Source organism: Bison bison, unplaced genomic scaffold (assembly GCF_000754665.1).
Source record: "Bison bison bison isolate TAMUID 2011002044 unplaced genomic scaffold, Bison_UMD1.0 scf7180017864325, whole genome shotgun sequence".
In the NCBI taxonomy this organism is placed as follows: domain Eukaryota; kingdom Metazoa; phylum Chordata; class Mammalia; order Artiodactyla; family Bovidae; genus Bison; species Bison bison.
Window position 1 is genome coordinate 2,826,261 of NW_011494897.1, and position 21,701 is coordinate 2,847,961.

Genomic DNA, 21,701 nt, shown 5'->3' on the forward strand with positions numbered 1-21,701 from the left:
AGTCTGACACTGTTTCCACTGTTTCCTCATCTATTTCCCATGAAGTGATGGGACCAGATGCCATGATCTTCGTTTTCTGAATGTTGAGCTTTAAGCCAACTTTTTCACTTTCCTCTTCCACTTTCATCAAGAGGCTTTTTAGTTCCTCTTCACTTTCTGCCATAAGGGTTAGCCCCATCTCAAATTAGCTATATATTCTCACCCTCCAGAGTCAGTGAAATAAAAGCATAAAATGTACAACCAGAACAAAAAAATGGAGAGCTAAAAGGCACCAGGTGAGATCTGATTGTGCTTCCTTGCATATTCTTTAATGAAAAACCAAGTGGAATCCCTGCAAACCATGGAGCTAAAGCTACTCAATTTTCATTCTGTCATCCACGGTAGCAAAAGAACTCTGCAGTCTATGCAGATCTGACTGTGGGAAACAGCCAGTTAATACTATCAACGTGTGGTGGAGAAGGAAAACAGGAGAACTATACAACTGTTGCTCTGTTTAAGTCTTACCTCTCCAAAATAAATGGATATCCACTTGAGGAACCTAAAAGTCAAGAGAAATATTCTGGAAACTTTCTCAGAGAAAGCCAAAGAAGTCTAGAAACAAGAAAGTTGCTCTGACTCAGATTTAACAAGAACTCATCTGAAGAGATTCTTTCATTTACTAAAATATAACTGTGTTATAAACTTTACTCTGTAACACACTTTCTAAAATTTGAATGTATATTACCAATATCTATATGCCAGTACATAAAACCCTAACATTCTCTCCTAGTTTATGCTGTGCTGTGCTCAGTCGCTTAAGTGGTGTCCAACTCTTTGCAGCCCCATGGACTATAGCCCACCAGGCTCTTCTGTCCATGGGATTTTTCAGGCAAGAATACAGGAGTGGGTTGCCATTTCCTTTCCAGGGAACAAAACCGCAGCTCCTGTGTCTCCGGCACTGCAGGTGGATTCTTCATCCACTGAGCCACAGAGGCCTAATTTATGCACATATGTGAAATGTTGCAAATATCGGATACTTTGTCTGCATGCGGACTGCTCTGATGTTGACTGTCTTACTTTTTTGTTTGTTTGTTTTTGCTTATCTCTCCATGCCTCTTCTCCTCTCCTACCCCCTCACATATCTTGCCCTTCACTCTAGGTAAACTATGTCAACCTTCTCGAATATATCCCTCAGTGTTTTTCCTGCACATACATTAAAAGATGTTTCTTTACATTATATTTGTTTTTTAACAGCACTCTATGCTTTTCAAAAATGAAATAAGCCTATTTGGTTTTCTTATGTGCATTATACTTTTCTCCTTTAACAATACCTCATGGAAACCCTTTCATGTGATGTAGTTCTTACCCATCTTTTTAAATAGCTATATCAGTTCAGTTCAGTTCAGTTGCTCAGTTGTGTCCGACTCTTTGCGACCCCATGAATCGCAGCACACCAGGCCTCCCTGTCCATCACCAACTCCTGGAGTTCACTGAGACTCATGTCCATCGAGTCAATGATGCCATCCAGCCATCTCATCCTCTGTCATCCCCTTCTCCTCCTGCTCCCAATCTCTCCCAGCATCAGTCTTTCCAATAAGTCAACTCTTCACATAAGGTGGCCAAAGTACTGGAGTTTCAGCTTTAGCATCATTCCTTCCAAAGAAATCCCAGGGCTGATCTCCTTCAGAATGGACTGGTTGGATCTCCTTGCAGTCCAAGGGACTCTCAAGAGTCTTCTCCAATACCACAGTTCAAAAGCATCAATTCTTCAGCGCTCAGCTTTCTTCACAGTCCAACTCTCACATCCATACATGACCACTGGAAAACCCGTAGCCTTGACTAGACTATATAGTATCTTGTAATTAAGATGGTCCATAATTTAATTGGCCATTTGCTTACAAATGGGCATTTATTTGGTACCCAAGTTTTAGCCACTAAGGACAGTTCTGCATTAAACATATTTACATACATGTTTTTACATACTTAGACTTTTATTCTATGGAACAGAGTTTGTGGAATAGGCCTACTGGACTGAAAGGTATAATCTGATAATTTTATCTTAATAGAGGTTTCAGAGTTGCTTCCATGAAGGCTATAAAAATTCACCTTTCTACAAGAAAAGTCAGAGAACATCTTTTGGCCCAACAGCTCTAATTATGATAGTAACATACTTTAAAACATTACCACTGAAAGGTAGTAACTACAGCTTTAAAATCAACTTTACTGAGATGTAATTTACATATATAAATGTACACCTTTTAAATACACAGTTCAAAGACTTTTGACAAACTATTTCCATAGTGATACAGAATATTTTCTTTACTTCAGAAAATTCCATCCTGTCCACTTGCAAGCAAATCCCACTCACTTCCAACACAGCCACTAAAGATTAAAGATGCCTTTTCAGAACTCTACGTGAAGGAATTACTTATTCATATCATTGGCTATATTTTTCCTATTGGAATTTTGACTTTTTTCTCACTAGTTTCAAAGTGTATCTGTATATTAGTCACCTAAATGCTGTTCATTTGTATTTCAAGTATTTTTTCCAAATAGATTTCTGCATATTGACATATATATATAAAGTATCTTTTTTTAAGCCAAATCAAGACTTTACATTGGATGTACTCTGAGAGGTATAATTTTAACTTAAACTAATTTAAACTAAACTTTGGGGTATTCTGATTTATTTTATTCACAATTCATACATTATTACATGTAGAATCCAAGATTATCTTCTAAGATTTTTGCTTTCATTTTTACATCTAAGTTTTGAATTTTTCTGGAATTTATTTTCTGCATGGTGTGACCTAAGGGTTGAAATTCATTTTCTCCCCTATGTGTCAATTGTGCCTGCACTGCTACAAAAACAAAAACACCTTTTCTCATAAAGGTGAAGTTCACCTTTACGAGGATTTACCTCTGCCATATTATAGTTCTGAAGAATCTAGTATCTCTCGCCGTAGGTTCTATAAGAGAACTAAACCATAATGCCTAATATATTTACTACATATAATGAATGGACTTCTCTCCAAAGCATCTAGAATGGTACTAGTTCTATTCCTGGCAAAAATCAAAAAAATGACAAGTCATTTTCTCTGTTTTTGTCTCACTGGAAGAATCCTGGTTGAGAAAGGCTCTATTTTGTTCCACTGATTTATTGATCTACTCCTGTGTTAGGATCACACTGACTACATCACAGTGGTTTTAGAGTAAGTTCTGAGGTTGAGTCAGGTGGTCCCCCTCTCCCTACCATCACCACCATGTGTCTCTCAGACTTGTCCTGCCTATTCTGAAGTATCTAATCTTCTTTCTCTCTCTAAGAAATATTAATTCAATATTTAGTAAATTTTAAAATAATTTCAAATACTCCCCCTTAAAAGTCCTTTGTGGGATTTAAACTAATATTGTATTACTGCCTGAGAATTAACATTTTATGACATGAATCTGGGAGGAATGAAGATTTTGCAGACTGCACTCTTTCCAGGATCTGCCACACTCTGGGCCTTACCTAAGGCTTCTCCTGCATCATCCCCTGGGCTCTCAGTGGGTGAGATAAAATCCTGCCTAAGCTCTGTATGGGGACTCCTACAGAGCCTAAATTCTCCCTCATTCCTGTGGGCCTTCTGACTTCAGAAGCTGCTTGGCTCAAGACAGGGAGATAAATTGGAATCAGAAGGGGAGAAAGCATTCCATTCACCCCTCCTCCCAGAACCCCCTCTCAGGATTAACTTTCTTAACAGGACTCAGAAAGTGAAAGCAGGTGCTTTCCATACAGCATTAATGCCACTGTGAGACAAGATTAAATCCCAAACCAATGAAATTGCCACTAAAACCACAATGATCTTCTGAATGAAAACAATATACAACACTCAGGCTACAGCCTGAATTAGACTGGTACTCTTGTGACTTATTTCCACTTCCCTTTTCATTTTATTCTATTTCTCTTAAGTGTTTACTTGTCTGTCTAAGCACTTAAAAAAGGATGATATCATAGGCTAAAATATGAATCATTCTGGGAACTCAGCCATTAATAGAAAAAAATGACACTTACTTAACTTTTTGTCTTGACAGTGCCTTACTTAATTAGAGATAGATGCTCCATAGAATGTAAGTTTTACCAATTTAGCAGCTTTTTGTTCTCTCAGTTCTCTAACAAAACTAATTCTGTCCAAAGGAAGATAATAGGGAAAATGTGATGAGTCAAAGAATAATTTCGATCTTTTTGTTAAGAAAACAATCAAGAATGCATAATTCTCCTAAGATGGTAGAAGAGCCTTTCAGTAAAGCATGAAAGTAAGATTGTTTTTTTAAAGCAGCTAAACAAACTGGCACATATGTTATACTCATTCGCCTTCTTCCTCAAATAAATCACTTCATTAGCTGGCATAAGACAGCTGAGACATTATTACCATAAATAAGTATATTTGGCAAAGAATGTCTGTGTGGCTTCTCAATCAATCGATCAATCAAACCATTACACACTGGTAAAATATTAAGCAGGAATAAATGTTCAAGGTCTATGAAAAGAAAAGAAGCTGCCATTCAGCTTGTCACCAAGTTTTGTTCCCTCAAAGTCATAAAATCAAAAGGTCATTCACAACCTTTCAGATGCCGTCACTAGGTTCCAGGCTTCCTCTCTCCTCATTTCACTGCTCCTCCCCCGGGATTCCCTAGGCTCCAGTCACACTCCCCTTGGTTTTCTTCAGAACCGCCTTGCTACTGATCCAAGGACTTAGCACCTGACATTTCCTCTCCCTGGAATGCCCTTTTCCACAGTGATTACCCCCAGTGCCAAGAACAAGTATTTGTTGAACGATGCATGTCAATAAGCATTTGTGATTTGGGAATAATTTTTGTCAGAAATAATAAGGATACCTAAAATTATTTAGCTTTGCTCTGAATATCTTTTGACTTTAATTCTTGTAAAAATCCACTCTGTGATTTCTAGAAAAAGGTCAAATTTTTCTTTTGTTTTTTAAAAGGACGTAATTCTAAGGAATAACATACTTAGAACACGTGTCTAACTCTTAGGATTCCATGGACTGAGGCCTGCCAGGCTCCTCTCTGTCCATGGGATTCTCCAGGCAAGAATACTGGAATGGGTTGCCATTTCCTTCTCCAGGGGATCTTCCCAACCCAGGAATCGAACCCAGGTCTCCTGCATTGCAGGCAGATTCTTTACCAACTGAGCTATGAGGGAGGCCCAATAACATACTAATAGATACTTAATAACATACTTAAAATACTTACAAAGAAGTAAACTACTTCTTCAAAATAGCATTCTTTTAGGACAGTTCCTTGCCAGTGAAGTGTACGTGCAGTACAGATCCACTGTTATCAGGAGACAGATCTCCTAATATCATGCTTCAGGTATGAATCCTAAGTGATGGAGTAAAGATGAACCCATTACTACTAAACCTAAATCAAAAGTGCCTAACCTTGTTTCAGAATATAAGTTTACTGAAAAATATAAACATACACTTCACGTGGAAAAATAGTACAGGCACTACTGACTGAATCTTACTACTTTTAGAATTTTTCAAAACTCTAAGAAACTATATCATATAAATTATTAATAGCTTATTAAATATTATTTTTAAAATGGAAATTGTACTAGTAAACTCAAACTAACAGAATCTCTAATTACAAATACAGCTAAAGTATGTCACAGAAATAAAAATCTTTATTGAGCACTTCAATTAAATATAGTCTAAATTAACATAATAAAACAACGAAGCAACATTTTCCATTTAAATTAACACAGCAGGTAAATGCTGACTTTTACTGAATATGCCCTAACTCAGCTGATTAAAAACATCTATTAAATAGGGCTGAGAAAAGGAATACCTTATAGCCAAAGTGACAAGTCACAGTTTAATCAAAACATACTAATTTGCTGTAATAAGCCACAACTGGGTATAAGCAAAATAGACTACTGTTCTCTTAAGTTCTTTAAAGCCCGTATGACTGTTAGAAGCAAAAATTACAACCTTGTTTGACAGAGTTTTCAATGTATGTTGATAAAACACATACAACAAGCAGCATGTATAACATTAAGGAGGGGAAGATAAAAGGAATCTATATGGTTATAAGGCATCTACATTTTGTGTAAAGTGGTAAACAACTAACTCTAAGTAGGTAAAAGATGTGATATATATGCTATATAGTCTTTAGAACAATCAGAAAAAACAAACAATAAATAATAATAAAGTATTAATTTTCTTAAATCAAAAAAAACATGGAAAAGGGAAAAAGAGAAATAAAAAGCAATAAATTTAAATGCAAACATAGCAATATTTACAATAAATACAAATGATGTACATAAATCACTTAAAAGACAGAAACTGCTAGACTAAGGAAAAAACAAAGCCCAAATGAGGTTATATATAAGAAATACATCTTAAAAATAATGGCACAGATGTTAAAAGTAAAAAAAATTAAAAAAGATATGCTATACAAACAGTAAACATAGAAAAGCTGATAAATCCTGTATGATTATTAAATAAAGTACAGTTCAAGGAATTACCAGAGATTGAAAAATGAGCATTTTATAAGATAAAGCTGTAAGATAAAAGATATAAGATGGCTTTTAATGAGGAAGACAGTAAGCCTGCCTGGGAATGTACCTCATACAGCTTAAAACCAAGAGAGAAAAACTGGCAGGAGGACAGGGAGGAAGAGAACAATCTAAAATCCCAGTTGGAGATGACAACACCCATTCTGCGGTAACTAATAAAATGACTTGGAATCACTAAGGAAACATAAACATTTAAAATAAAAATATAAAAGTTAGTATAATCACCTTGAACTACTGACATCTATAGAACTCTATACACAGTAAGAGTCACCAAGAGGGACCTCATGCACAACCATAACACAAGCCAGTGAGTATCAAAAGAATCAAATTGCTGCCAGAATACTGGCAGCAACAGAAACGAAATCAGGAATCAATAGCAATAAAACTCCTAGAAAGACCCCAAATATTGGGACATTAACAAGGTATTTCTAAATAATTTATGGGTTAAAGAAGCTTGCAGAACTCTTGTTTTCCATATCTGCCCAGAAAAGTATCTTTCATCCCACCTGCTCTCCTTACAATGTGACTCAGATACTCCCATCAAGAGGTAGAGTCAGTGTCTCTCTCCTTGACTCTGAGTGGTCCTCTGACTAGACAGGAAATAGCACTATGCAACTTCTTCTAAGACTAGGTCTTAAAAGGCAATACAGCTTCCTTCTGGTTCTCCTTAGTGTATCTGCTCTTGGACATCAGCCTCCATGCGGCCAGGATGTCCAAGACATCAGACAGTAAAAACTCATGTAGTTGTTATGGTAACAAGACCAAAAGATCAAAGGAAGATCCCAGCTATTATCGAGTATTAAGTGCCAGATATGAGCGAATCTTCAGATGATTTTAGTCATGCCCAGACTTCAAGTTTTCCCAGCAGAGGCCCCAGTTATCACAGAACAGAATCAAGACATTAGCACTGTGTCTTTTCTGAATTTCTAACCCACGGATGGATGACCATACTAAAACTGTAGTTTGGGGTGCTTTAAGATTCTCCTGGAGGAGGGCATGGCAACTGACTCCAGTATTCTTTCAGAGAAGGAAATGGCACCCCACTCTAGTATTCTTGCCTAGAGAGTTCCATGGACAGATGAACCTGATGGGCTACAGACCATGGGGTTGCAAAGAGTCAGACACTATTGAGCAAGTAACACTTTTGCTTTCATGAGAGCTTAGAAAAGATTTCAATATATTAAAAATACAAAAGAGGAAATTAGTGGGAATTACCTAAGGCAGTGATTAGTGAGAAATTTAGAGCTTTAATATAAATAGAAGGAAGGAAATAACAAATGTAAAAGCAAATATAAATAACAGAAAAAGAGCACAAAATAACCAAGCCAAAACTGTCTCTATGAAAAGATTAACAAAATTAATAACCTTTGACAAGATAAAGCAAGAAAAAAGATATAAATTATTGATATTGGTAATGAAATTAAAAAATATCAGCACAAATCCTAAAGGCATTAAAAAAGAATATCATGAACAACTTTATATCAATGAATCTGGTAAATTAGATAAAAGATACAAACTCTATGAGAAACACAAATGATCAAAACTGATACAGAAAGAAACAGAAAATCTGAATATTCTCATTATATGAAAGAAACTGAATTTATTATCAAAACCTTCACAGAAGAAAACTTCATGTCCAAATAATTTCACTAGTGAATTTTACTGAACACTGAAGGAAAAAAATAATACAAACTCAGAAAACGGGAAGGTAACATTTTCTAACACATTTTAAGGGATCTAGGGAAAACTTTCATGCATTGGAGGAGGAAATGGCAACCCACTCCAGTGTTCTTGCCTGGAGAATCCCAGGGACGGGGGAGCCTGGTGGGCTGCCGTCTATGGGGTCGCACAGAGTCGGACACGACTGAAGCGACTTAGCAGCAGCAGCAGGGAATTCACTGGCTGTCCAGCCGTTAGGACTCAGTGCTTTCACTGTCGAGAGCCTGGGTTTAATCTCTGGTTGGGAAACTAAGATCCTGCAAGTTATATGGCATGGCCAAAAAATAAATAAAATAAAAAGAGACAGTATAATCTAGATAAAAAAACTTTATAAGAGAAAACTACAGATCAACAGCCCTCATGAATGCAGATTAAAATTTCTCAACAAAATCCTAGCAAATCAAATTCAGCTATACATAAAACAAATAATACATTATAACCAAGTGGAGTTTAAGCCAGGAATGAAAGGTTGGTTTAACGTTTGAATGTCCACCAATGTAACGAAAGATAAAAACCATGATTATCTCAAAAAATACAGAAAAATGATTTAACCAATTAAGAAAAAAAAACTCAGCTAATTAGGCAAAGAAATAAATTTCCTTAATAAAAGGTGTGCAGAAAAAAACCTGTAACAACATCATACTTAACGGTGAAATACTGAATTCTTCCCTTCTAAGAGTACACAAGAAGGCATTCCTTGATTCTATTAAACATTTTATCCAGACGTTCAAATAAGCATAATAAAGCAAGACGACAATAAAGTAAAAGGAAGATTGGGAAGGAAAAAGGAACACTGCCTTTATTTACAGACAGTATTAACATTTACACAAAAAACATAAAGAATCTACTAGATAACTACTAGAAATAAGTGAATTTAGGAAGACAGCAAGATATAAGAGTAAGATCCAAAAATGTGTTTCTTATGTAGAGTACACAGAACTGTATTCAATATCATGTGATAAACCAGAATGGAAAAAATTATAGAAAAAGAATGTATTTATGTATATAACTGAGTCACCATGCTGTACAGCAGAGACTGTTACAGCGCTGTAAATCAACTATACTTTAATAAGAGAAAATTTAAAAGGTGTTTCTATGTACTTGTAACAATCAAATTAGAAGTCTAAACTTTTTAAAAATTCTATTTACAATACAATGAAAAAACATGAAATGTTTGTGACTAAACTCAGCAAAAGATCTCTCTACTGAAAATTCTATATCACTACTGATAGAAATGAACAAAAATCTAAAATGGTGACATACCATGTTAATTTCCTGTAAATAAACCTGCTATGGATTACATGCAATTCTAATAAAAATCCAAACAGGTGTTCTGTAAAATTGGTAAGTGGATTCTAAAATTTACATATAAATGCAAAGAACCTAGAATGAAAGAATGCTGAAAATGAACTTATATCACTTGATTTCAACATTTTGCTATAAAGCTGTATTAATCAAAACAGTTTTGTATTGGCATAAAACTAGATAAACAGACCAATGAAACAGAACACTCTAGATAAGAAGTCATTAAAATATGTTCACAAAATGTTACACAAAAGAGCTTATAGCAATGATAATCATTGTTTTTAAAAACTGGAAACAATCCAGATGTCTATCAACAGTAGAATGCATAAATAAATGTATATTCACACATAACATCTACTCAAAAATTTTTAAATGAACTACTGATAGGCACATAAACACTATGTTGAGTGAAAGAAGACAGACACAGAAGGTTAAATTATCCCCATTTAGTTGAAATTCAGCAACTGGCAAAACTATCCTACGGTGATAGAAATCAGAACAATGGTAACCTATGTGCAGTAGGAATGGATTGGAAGGAGGCACTGGGGTGATGGAAACGTTCCTGTAATTGAAGCAACTCAACAAGAGCATATATTCATAAAAACTGATTGACCTGTATGATTAAGGCATTTGCATTTCACTGTAAATTTTACTTGTAAAAAACATACTAGGACTTCTGGTCATAAGATGTCATTAAGAGAGTGAAAACGCAAACCAGACAGAGACAAGATGTTTGAATCTGTGTTTTAAAAAAAGCTTTAAGAAATTAATAAATAAAAGACAAACAAAAAATGGGCAAACAATATGAGTGGATGTTTCTTTTGAGGATATACAAATGCTCAATAAATATAAGAAATAATACTCAGTAGCATTAGCATTAGAGAACTACAAATGAAAAGCAGAAGATACTACTACACAGCTACTAGACTGGCTAAAGTTAAAAAGACTGACAGTGGAAACTGTTTATGTGGATGTGAAATGAATGGGACTGTCAAGCATTGCTGGTAACAGTGTAAACTGCTCTAACCTCTGTGGAAATATGTTTGGCATTCCGAACCAGAGCCAACACAGCTAAACCTGCTTCAACATTTCATTCTTACTCATTTCCATAAATATCTAGCTTGGGTGAAGTTACATAACAGGAAGCATCATTTCAAAGGTGGGAGACTAGATCCATTCTAGGACAAAACTGTGGTGAACAGGTCATTTAACCCCGCATACCAATTAGGTGGCATCAATGGAAAGATTTAAAAAGCCAGATCATATTTTCAGCATACTCTGGTAAGAATAACTTAGTCAACAAAATACTACAGTCGAGAAAAACTTACAGGTTTGCAGGTGATGGAAGGCAAAACAGGAGAGAAAATAAATACTATAAAATTTGGACAATGTCAGAAAGTGTGCAGGAAAATGTCAAAGCTTGAAAATTTGCTGCAGTTTTAAAGTTTATTAAAATTAACTTTCACCATGTACAAATTACATTAAAAAAGAGTTAAGAAAGGCATGCATCTAACACTGCCTCCTGATGCTATCTGAAAAGATAGTAAACAAAGGAGATGACACAGGACTTTCTATGGGCAGCTTAAGAAAAGTGTTACAATAGATGTAAAGCAGCAGCTACTTTGTGTTACCAAATGAAGCCATATTATGCTACAAAAGCAAGGTCAATAAATCTGTGCCCAAACTCCCTGCCTAAACAGAGTAGACTGTTTGGAGTATCAGTCAGAGACCTTGAAACAGCAGAGTACGCTATAAACATCAGATTCTTCTAATAACATACAGTCAAACAGCCTTCTAAGGTGTGGAATCCAAACTAAAAACTACAAACTTAGTAGCACTATAGGCTTCCTCAATTTGGGACTTGTTGGTGAAAAGTGGTCCATGATGCTTTACAGACAGCAAGTCACTGACCTCATGCTCACTCCAGATTAATCCTATTTTGGTCAGGTCCTAGAATGAACAACTGAAAACTCTTAGGAACTACACTTCTTACGTCATTTACTGCAACAAAACATACTTTTAAAAAACTCATGTCAGCAGTTAAGTCATTACACAGTGAAAATATCAGTACTGATATAAATATCCATAGTTACACATTCCTAGAACAGTATCCTTAATTATATCAAATTCTGTAAAGTCCTTCTAATTGATGCTACTTCATAAACATCGTGCCAGTGTGCTAAATTAAAAAGGCCTCATATAAAACACTGCATAATCACTGTATGTACAATCAATCTTTTAGATTTCCTGTCTCAACATCACCACCTTCCCATTCCCCCTTATTTTCAGTTTCTCCCAGTACCTGCTCTATATATCTACACTGAATTGACTGCTTGTCTTACATTTTCACAAATGTCCTGGATGAGGCTTTCATGATGGCTAGACTATCACATCTCACTTTTGGCTGTGTACTAGAGCTCATACTAGAATGAAGCTTTTAAAATATAAAAAAAGTCTTTCTGTTGTGGCCACATCCCAAATTAATTGAGTCAAACCCTGGGGGTAACAAGTAGGTGGAATTGTAGCTAAAATATAGGACACCAATTACATTTTAATTTCAGATAAAGAATGAATTAAAAAATTGCTCTGGAAAAAGAGGACCTCAATTTAAAATATTATAAATACAGAATTAAGCTGAAAAAACATTCAGCTGCTGTGTGTGTGTGTGTGTATAATGCCACAGAGTTATACTGAGTAATGATTTCAATGACTGCATACCTTGGAGGAGCTGTTGGATAGATAACTTTTATGTGCTGGAATGTTAAATCTTGGTTTAAAACTTGCTTGATCCACGTTCTCAATCCTTGTCCAGAATCACCTGATGAATCACAAAATCGAGATTAAGTTAAAGCATTTTGCCAGCACAGTGTTTTGACAGAACAGTGTATTTAAAAGCAGTCTATAACTTTCAGGTCACATAAGCTGGAACAAGAAATAAAAAAACTCTTCATAAATAAACTGTACAGAAGCCAATTTATCAATGTGGACTAACTGACCAAGCATCAATAGTTAGAAATAATTCTGATTATTTTACTCCTGACTCCACCCATTGATCACTTTAAAGCCCTCTTTAAGCTTGAGTTTTTAAGTTTCCCCATCTGTTTACAGGATATAATAGGAATAAATAAATTAAATTGATTTTTCTAAAAAAAAATTACATATCTGATTTTAAACACTGTCATTTCTTATTTTATTCTTAAAAATAGTAAATTCCTAAAGTGCTTATAAACTTTTGTAATGGGAACAGTCTAAAACAATTTTCTTCATTAAAACAATAAATTTCTTCAAAAGACGTATTCAGCATACTTTTATTTTTGAACTTGAAGAAATGAAAATTTAATTTTGACAATATGTTTACATAATCTAAAATAATGATCGTACATCCCATGGATGAAAAATAACCAAGCCTCATGCAAGAATGGATATACATGTATTTCCATAAAAAAAATTAAACTATAGGTTCATTTTGTGTAGTCTTAAAGAGAAAAATTTCAAGTTAACAACTCTTAGATTGTAATCAATCAATTCATTAAGACAGCAATTTAAAAAATATCTACTGAATACCTATTAATGTGTGAGACACTATGCTTACTGCTAGAGGGGCAGTGACAGAAAGGTGATGGGGAGAAAGAGTTCCTGCGCTCACAGAGTGTATAGTTTATTGTGAGAAACAGACATCAGTCAAATAACCATATACAGAAATGTGAAAGAAAGTGGCTGCAAATGTAACCACTGCAAAAGAAAGACACTTGGTGCTTCAAGGATTTCTTATATTCAGAATTACCCCCAACAAGATTCAGAGATAACTTCACTAGAATATAAGTTCCACAAGGAAAGGTTCATTTTGTGTTTAGCCCATGAGTTATTTGTTCATCTGATGCCTAGAACAGGACTGACACAAACTAGGCATCCAGCAGATAGTTGTGGAATGGCTGGAACTGAGATCTATGGGATGGTAAAGAGTCACGTGCAGAAGGAAAAGCAGCTCAGACAGCGTAAGGCAGATGCTGAACCCTTTACAGGAAGGAGCAGTATGGCATCGAAGAACTGAAAGGCAGAAAATGAGAGCAAGAGCAGTGAGAACATGGAGAAGCCAAGATGGTAATTTTTTGCAGAAAGGAGGCACACTTCTAAGGGTTATTCTGGAATCCTTATTCTGCAAGCTGTGTGAAGACAAGCCTGAAGGAGGACAGACATGTGGAAGGATCAGTCAGGTGGCTGCTGTTCAGATGACAGTTGCTTAGACTATGGAGTAAATAGATACCAGACACAATAAAGAGATGGAATTAACATCTCCTGCATTGGCAGGTGGATTTTACCACTGAGCCACCAGGGAAGTCGGTGAAATTAACAGAACCTGGAAACAGATTAGTTACGAGGGGTCAATCGTGACAGGTTTCGAGGGGGACAGCAAAAGTGTTTGGCCAGAGAGGAAACACAGGAAGCAGCAGGTGTGTAGATGCCGAGTATGAGGTACCAAGGGCTGAGCAAACCACAGCCAGCTGGAGGACAAAACCCAGGTCCCTAAGGGCTGAGAGCTAAGGCTTTTTAAAGAATTAAAAAAAAAGAAAAGAAAGAAAGAAAATGGAGAAAACAGAAGAGAAAAAGAAAAATATGTGAAGGAGAATTTGTGCAACCTACAAAACTTAAAATGGTTACTACCTGACCCTTTACGTAAGTCTGCTGATCACTGCCCCACACTATCTGCCGCCAGAATCCTCCTCAGGTATCTTTTCCTGCTCCTATCACCGTAGGCATTCTAGCCTTACGGCCATTCCTTGACTGTTCCTGGTCTTTCCCTTGTCTGTACAGTCTAACCCAATATTCACATGATTCACTCAAGTCTAGCAGCTAAAATATCTTCTATACGGTGAAATTTACTCTGATCACCTTACTTAAAACTGTAATCCCATCATACATCTCATTCTCCTAATCTTGGTTTCTTTCTTTCCGAAGAATGTACTATCGTTTACCATTAATACTTCTTCCAGTAGAATGAAAGGCCCTTGAGAGCAAGGGTTTCTGTTGTTTTGTTCATTGTTGTATGCCCAGAATCAGGAACAGTGCTTTGCACAGTGACCACATAATAGGTATTTCTTCAGTGAATGAACTCATGCATGCATGACTATTAAGCAATTGGATAAACAGGTCTAGAGCTCAAAGGAGATCTAAAATGAAGACACATATTTGTTTCACATGAATGGAGATAAAAATAGAATCTGTGGGCTTGCATGGAATTTAGCCCGGGGAGAAAAATGTAGAGGGAATAACAGAAGAGGAGCGAGGACTGAATTTTGAGGAAGTCAACATCAATGGCCAGGGAGAGGAAAATGAACGTGCAAAATAAGCCACAAAGAGCAAACAGCAGCAGAAAGAACCAGAAGGGTTTCAAGAAGAAAGCTGAATGCTGCTGACAGTTCAAATAAAAGAATGACTTGAAAAATCCCCATTATATTTAGCAACACAGAGGTTACTGGTGACTTCAGTAAGAGCCAACTCAGTCAATTCAGTAAGACTTACTATAGGGGGAGAAAGCAAGTCATTTAGGGTTTGGGCCTACAGACATTAAATTAGGTGAAGCATATAACAGCGTGAATTAATCTAACCTGAGAAGTGAATAAAGCTAATTAAGTTATCATGCTTTCATCATCTTAAAAGAAGGTATTGGTATTGTAGTAACTGGAAATGCTCAAATTAAGTTGGCTATATATAACACATTCCCACATGATGTTCTATGGTTGTCATATCCTATAAGAGAACCTCAAGTTTTTAAGATTAAAAAAAAAAAAAAAAAATCTGCCTCTAAACACTTTTCTACCTTGAAAAGCAAAACTAAATGCTACAAAAGAGCACGGATCCATTCATTCACAAAGGCCAATCCTTAAAAAGCCAGCACCTGATTCTAAGAGTATAGAAATTGTTAAAACTGGTTTGCCACATTTGTATCAATCAGAAGTCAAGCATACACTGTAACACAACCACATATATCATTGTCTAATGTAAAATCATATTCCCAGTAACTTGGAGCACAAAATACATAGGAATTGCATTATACTTGCATAAGTGGCAGGATTCTTTGGATAAACTCTTTGTTGAAAGTACAAAGGGAAAAAAAATAGCAGGTATAAGTCCGGGTTTCAGATACATACAGTCACAAATTTAAAAAAGTCAGTAATTTGAACCTGAAAGGAGTAAGGAAAGTAACTTTAAGCACAGTGGTTCAGGTGGAAACAAAGAAAAGTCTCAAGAGTTTTTCCTAAAGATATTGTGAAATAATTTATTTGTTAAAAGGACTGTAGCACTGGGGAATTTCTGGGTGTTTATAAACACCCTTGCAGCCCCACATCCTATTAGTCTCTGAGTTATAGGCATCGCTGTCATCTTAGGCCTCTCATCTTCTAAGTATATTTCATCAGTCAAGTATAAAATATATCTTGGCCCTTTTCTTTTCTATTTCCAAAATGATATACACTAGATCACAATTTTATCACTTTACCTCTCCAGAGCACTGATTTTGGACTCAGAGATTTGGGTTCAAATTCCAATTCTACCACCACTGATAGTAATAGCCAAGTAACCTTGGACAAACTATTTAATCTACCAAGACTCATTTTTAAAATGAGAGTAATTCCAGGTTTCCATCCTGTACCTTTGCAATCCCCTCCACCATCCAATCACTGTCCTCTTTAAGCCTACACAATCTTGGCTCAAAGACCATTCCTCTGTCAAACCTAACAAGCTCTTCATCTTCCAAAAGGTTTGATAACGCCTAACCATTTTTTTTTCCCCCTTAAAATTCACTTGGCAGTAAATCATGCCATCTTGGGCTCTCCACTGCTGAGTCAAACTAAATGAATTGTTTCTACCTTTCGGTGGGCCTCCTGAGGACACAGGCTGCGTTTCATTTCTTTAAAAAACATTCCCCAAAAACTTACCCGAGGCCGCACTAGGGATGCAAAAATTGAAACAAGAGTTTCAATCTCTTGAGAAAGAGAAAGAAGGGAAGCGGGGAAGACAGGAGTAACTACCGGTGAGTTTAAGAAACGCTATACAGAATTTGAGTACCTTTATGAAAGGCAGGCAGTGGAAGGAGAACCTGCCCCTGGGGCTCCGCTTTATTTTGGGGGCTGAATGACAAGAGGGGTAAAGAGGAGAAGGAAGGAAGGGGAAGGCGAAATGGGCGGGGGGGAGGGCGGGTGCATTTAAGCAGTGGCACAATGCCTCACAGAAAGGAGTACTAATCCACTGCGGCCAAAACTCAAATCACTAATAGCTGACTGAAAAGTACTAGATAATGTATCTGTCTCTAGGAGAAAACGTATCTAACTTGCTCTGTTTAAACTTGGGGGAAGGGAAGGGGCGGGGTGACAGGTAAGGATGTGTGTGGCCAAGGGCTGCAATGGAGAATGTGAACAGAGGGCTGGCCAAGTGACGGGGCACAAAGACCAGAAGCGAGGACCGCGGGGCAGTGGCCGCAAGACAAGAAAAAGGAAGACAAGCGGATACGGCTGTGGACAGGTTACCAGCCCCTGGGTGTATCCGCGGGGGTTAGCAAGGAGGCAAAGTCACGCGTGCCTCCACGAGGGCAACACTAGGGGAACCGAAGAGGGGGGCATTTCCCATGCTGCAGTAACCTGGACAGAAAACTGTAATCCACCTGAGCCATGCAGAAAGATCAGCGAGGCGCTGTGCCTCCCAGCCGGCGAAACCATGCAGCGTCGCAGGCGTGCTGAGCCCGACGGGGCCGCCATGACTGCCGCCTGGACGAGAGCTGCGCGGGCCCCGCCCCTACGCCGTCCTGCGGGCACGCGCACGTAGGCGCGCAAGGGGCGCGCTTGGAGACGCGCTTGCGCAGTGGGGTTGCGCAGCCCTGCCCCTGGGTGAAGTCTGAGGCCGGTTAGGCTGTACTGGGGGTTTGGATTTGCCAAGACTGTGTCATACAGGTGACTCCTTTGGTAAGGCTAATGGATATACTTATTTGCTGTAGGATTTTTCAACTGCAGTCCTAAAACTCAAGGTTGCTTTTTCATTTGGAGACATATAGGTGTTAGGATTTACCACTGGGCCACCTGGGAAGCCCTGTGAGAGTATCTGAAATAGGCAGATTCATCAAGACGAGTAGAGTAGTGGTTACCAAGGGCTCAGGGGAGCAGGGAATGAGAAGATATCATTTAATGGATAGAGTTTTTGCTTGGAATGATGAAAATTTTCTGGAAATAGTGGTGATGGTTATACTACATGGTGAATGTATTGTATTTAATGACACTGAAACTTATCACTTAAAAATGGTAAATATTTTGTTGTGTAGATTTTATCACAGTTTTTAAAATACCAAAAAAAAAAAGCTTAAAAGCTTTCTATATCAAGGCCTAACAGTAGAGATCTTTTAATACTGATGGCTACACCCCCAGAAGGGGCTTCCCAGGAGGTGCCAGGGGTAAGGAATCTGCCTGCAATGCAGGAGACTCAAGAGATGTAGGTTCAATCCCTGTGTTGGGAAGATCCCCTGAAGTAGGAAATGGCAGCCCACTCCAGTATTCTTGCCTGGGAAATCCCATGGACAGACGATCCTGGCGGGCTACGGTCCAGGACCCACACAGTCAAACATGACTGAGTAGACTCGTATGCAGCCCCGGCAGGTGGCTCCTGCCTCCTGTAAAATTCAACAAGAAACTGTAGAACTTTTCAGATCAGATCAAATCAGTCGCTCAGTCGTGTCCGACTCTTTGCGACCCCATGAATCGAAGCACGCCAGGCCTCCCTGTCCCTCACCAACTCCCAGAGTTCACTCAGACTCACGTCCATCGAGTCAGTGATGCCATCCAGCCATCTCATCCTCTGTCGTCCCCTTCTCCTCCTGCCCCCAATCCCTCCCAGCATGAGAGTCTTCTCCAATGAGTCAACTCTTCGCATGAGGTGGCCAAAGTACTGGAGTTTCAGCTTTAGCATCAGTGCCCTTAAACACTAGCCTTCCATTCACTGTGGACTGCACCATATTTAAGCAATTGCCACTTTTATTTGCTCAAGGTAATTTTGTTACTCCCAGTTGACTAAACTGCTTATCTTCATGGATCAGATGCCAAGATAAGCTCTAAGCTATCACAGTGTTATACCAATGCTGTCCATGGGAATGGCCCTAAATGCCATTAGTTAAGCAGATCAAAAAGAAGCTGAGTCATTTCTCAAGTCTCTAGATCTTCAGCAGAGAATACTGAGAACAAAGTAATTAAGGAGGACAGGCTGGGATGGACAGAGCTCTGATAGCCAATTCTCAGAAATTGCTTCTGTCTCTAGAACTGCCTTCCCCACTTGAATTCTGAATAACTTTCAAGAGCCAGGTGAGAAAAGGGTGGTGTTATAGCAGAGACCACTGGATATATGCCAGGTAAGACTTTGAGCTCTACTCTTAGAACTCCATTTACTGCCTGAAAAACTTTGCTGTGCCCTACCCCCATGCTTTTGAAATGACAAGAAAAATCAGAAACATAATTATGATGATTATTGTTGCTAATGATAGTAATAAACTCCTGAAATTCATTGGGACTTACTAAGCGTGAAGCACTATCATAAGTAAATTCCTGTAAAACTGTGACAAGCTGGAACCTGGAGCCTGGGACCCTTTGCTGCAGTGCTTGCACCTGGATAGATACCTCCTCCAGCAGCAAAATATTAATACAAAGAAACTATAAGGGACTAAAAATAACTGTGTGCATATGCAGTTGGGGAAAATTATGGAAAACAAGATACAGAAAGACCAACTGCCACTTATGAAGAGCTAGGAGTTAAAGCAGGGGACTGCATATGCTTCCTGCACATAGCACTATCAAAGCAGTAGGCGAACCAGTTAAGCCACGCCTCCAGCCCAACCCCTGGGCACACCCCTACCCTCTCCATATATAATGAGCTAGTTCACCTCCACCGACCCTCCCCCTACCCCCAGGTGAGCAAGGGAGTAAGGAAACCTGTTGCTTGTTCTTCCTCCCCTCTGCTGCAGCAGGGCCTCCAATAAAGCCTTGTCTGAATTTTTTGTCCAGCCTCTTATCAGTTCCTGTTGATTAAGGAGCCCACAAAACCTGGTTGGTAACAAAACTGTGTACTATTACTATTTGTTTTGGCCAGTGAGGCTCAGAGGGCTAAAGAACTTGGCTCAGGTCATACTGCTAGTCATTTGTAGAGCCTGAATTCATATATTGGTTCTAGATAGATAGTGAAGTCGCTCAGTCGTGTCCAACTCTTTGTGACCCCATGGACTGTAGCCCAGCAGGCTCCTCTGTCCATGGGATTCTCCAGGATCCCATGGACAGAGTGCGTTGCCATGTCCTTCTCTAGAAGATCTTCCCGACCTGACTCCAAAGTCCAGGACTTTAACTGTTACATACATTTTATACATGAGTTCACAAAAATCAGTGTATGTTCCAACTATTTTATTTTAGAGAAAAAAAAAAAAGTGCTTCTGGGAATTAAACTATAGCTCTTCAGAGTCTTAATCAATTAGGAGTTCCTGTGTTTCTTCAGATATCCCCAAATGTCCTGGTTTTAATTCCTGATTTGCTCGTATACCTTGAATGAGCATCAGTTCACCTTGAAGGAGCATTAGTTTAAGCAGGTACCTGAATGTGCTGGGATTCTGAGTTTCACCTAAAACTTGAGCCTTCCCAGATTTAGGATCATTATTGGAATAAGCCAGATTTTTCCAAACTTAATCAAAATACCCCTTTGTTTCCAGTGATTTCAATGCTTAGCTATTGTTGCTATTCCTTTCATCTTTATTTATAGAACAAACAGAAGGTTTTAGATTACTGTATTTAGAAATGCCATCTGGTAGGCAACTATTGAAAAAAAATAATGTTTTGTTCCTTTCATGTAACTTTGTTTTGTAACTTTCATGGTCTTTTCATCCATTACTTTGAAATGTAATTAAGTTTCAGGATGGTTGTTTGCTTCTTTTTATGGTGGATCTTTTGCCCTTTTGAACTTGGGGGAAGAGTTATCCTTGGGAGATTTTTGTTCATACACTCTTTTAATCTTTGTGGATCTCTTCTTTTTGTTGTTGTTGTTACTCATTTCCTCTCAGCTAATCTATATGCCTTTTGCTGATACCCTTTTGGTAACTTCATTGTTTAAACTCAGAAGAACAGGTAAATAAAAGCAAAAACAAAGTAAAAACAAAAAACCAATAACCAACCCTCCCTTTTTGCAGGGTTTTAAGCCCAATTTGGATCTAAAGATATAAATGGTAGTGTTGGAATTTAGTTTGCTGCTATATATTTAGAAATCCTTAAGAACATATTTATTAGTTTTAAAAAAATAGTTTGAAAAATTAGCCATTTAGAGTAGTATATTTGGTAGTTTCATTTTTTTTTTAATTTTATTTTATTTTTAAACTTTACAGTATTAGTTTTGCCAAGTATCGAAATGAATCCGCCACAGGTATACATGTGTTCCCCATCCTGAACCCTCCTCCCTTCTCCCTCCCCATACCATCCCTCTGGGTCGTCCTGGTGCACCAGCCCCAAGCATCCAGTATCGTGCATCGAACCTGGACTGGCGACTCGTTTCATACATGATATTATACATGTTTCAATGCCATTCTCCCAAATCTTCCCACCCTCTCCCTCTCCCACAGAGTCCATAAGACTGTTCTATACATCAGTGTCTCTTTTGCTGTCTGTTACCATCTTTCTAAATTCCATATATATGCATTAGTATACTGTATTGGTGTTTTTCTTTCTGGCTTACTTCACTCTGTATAATAGGCTCCAGTTTCATCCACCTCATTAGAACTGATTCAAATGTATTCTTTTTAATGGCTGAGTAATACTCCATTGTGTATATGTACCACAGCTTTCTTATCCATTCATCTGCTGATGGGCATCTAGGTTGCTTCCATGTCCTGGCTATTATAAACAGTGCTGCGATGAACATTGGGGTACACGTGTCTCTTTCCCTTCTGGTTTCCTCAGTGTGTATGCCCAGCAGTGGGATTGCTGGATCATAAGGCAGTTCTATTTCCAGTTTTTTAAGGAATCTCCACACTGTTCTCCATAGTGGCTGTACTACTTTGCATTCCCACCAACAGTGTAAGAGGGTTCCCGTTTCTCCACACCCTCTCCAGCAT

General features: G+C 37.9%; 1 protein-coding gene and 1 long non-coding RNA gene across 2 annotated transcripts in view; one reads left to right on the forward strand and one right to left on the reverse strand.

Moving 5' to 3' along the window:
• The window catches only part of LYPLAL1 (lysophospholipase-like 1), a 31,458-nt gene extending 14,082 nt beyond the window's left edge, over positions 1-17,376 (reverse strand). Inside the window, exons 1-2 of the mRNA XM_010853271.1 lie at positions 17,241-17,376; positions 12,302-12,401 (exon numbers count right to left, since the gene is read on the reverse strand). Coding sequence (XP_010851573.1) covers positions 12,302-12,401; positions 17,241-17,334 — 194 coding nt within the window. The 5' untranslated portion in view covers positions 17,335-17,376. The remainder of the gene's footprint in view (positions 1-12,301; positions 12,402-17,240) is intronic.
• Positions 17,377-17,447: 71 nt separating this feature from the next.
• Positions 17,448-21,701, forward strand: part of LOC104998203 — a 69,439-nt gene continuing 65,185 nt past the window's right edge. Inside the window, exons 1-2 of the long non-coding RNA XR_826422.1 lie at positions 17,448-17,538; positions 18,878-18,968. This is a non-coding gene — a long non-coding RNA (uncharacterized LOC104998203). The remainder of the gene's footprint in view (positions 17,539-18,877; positions 18,969-21,701) is intronic.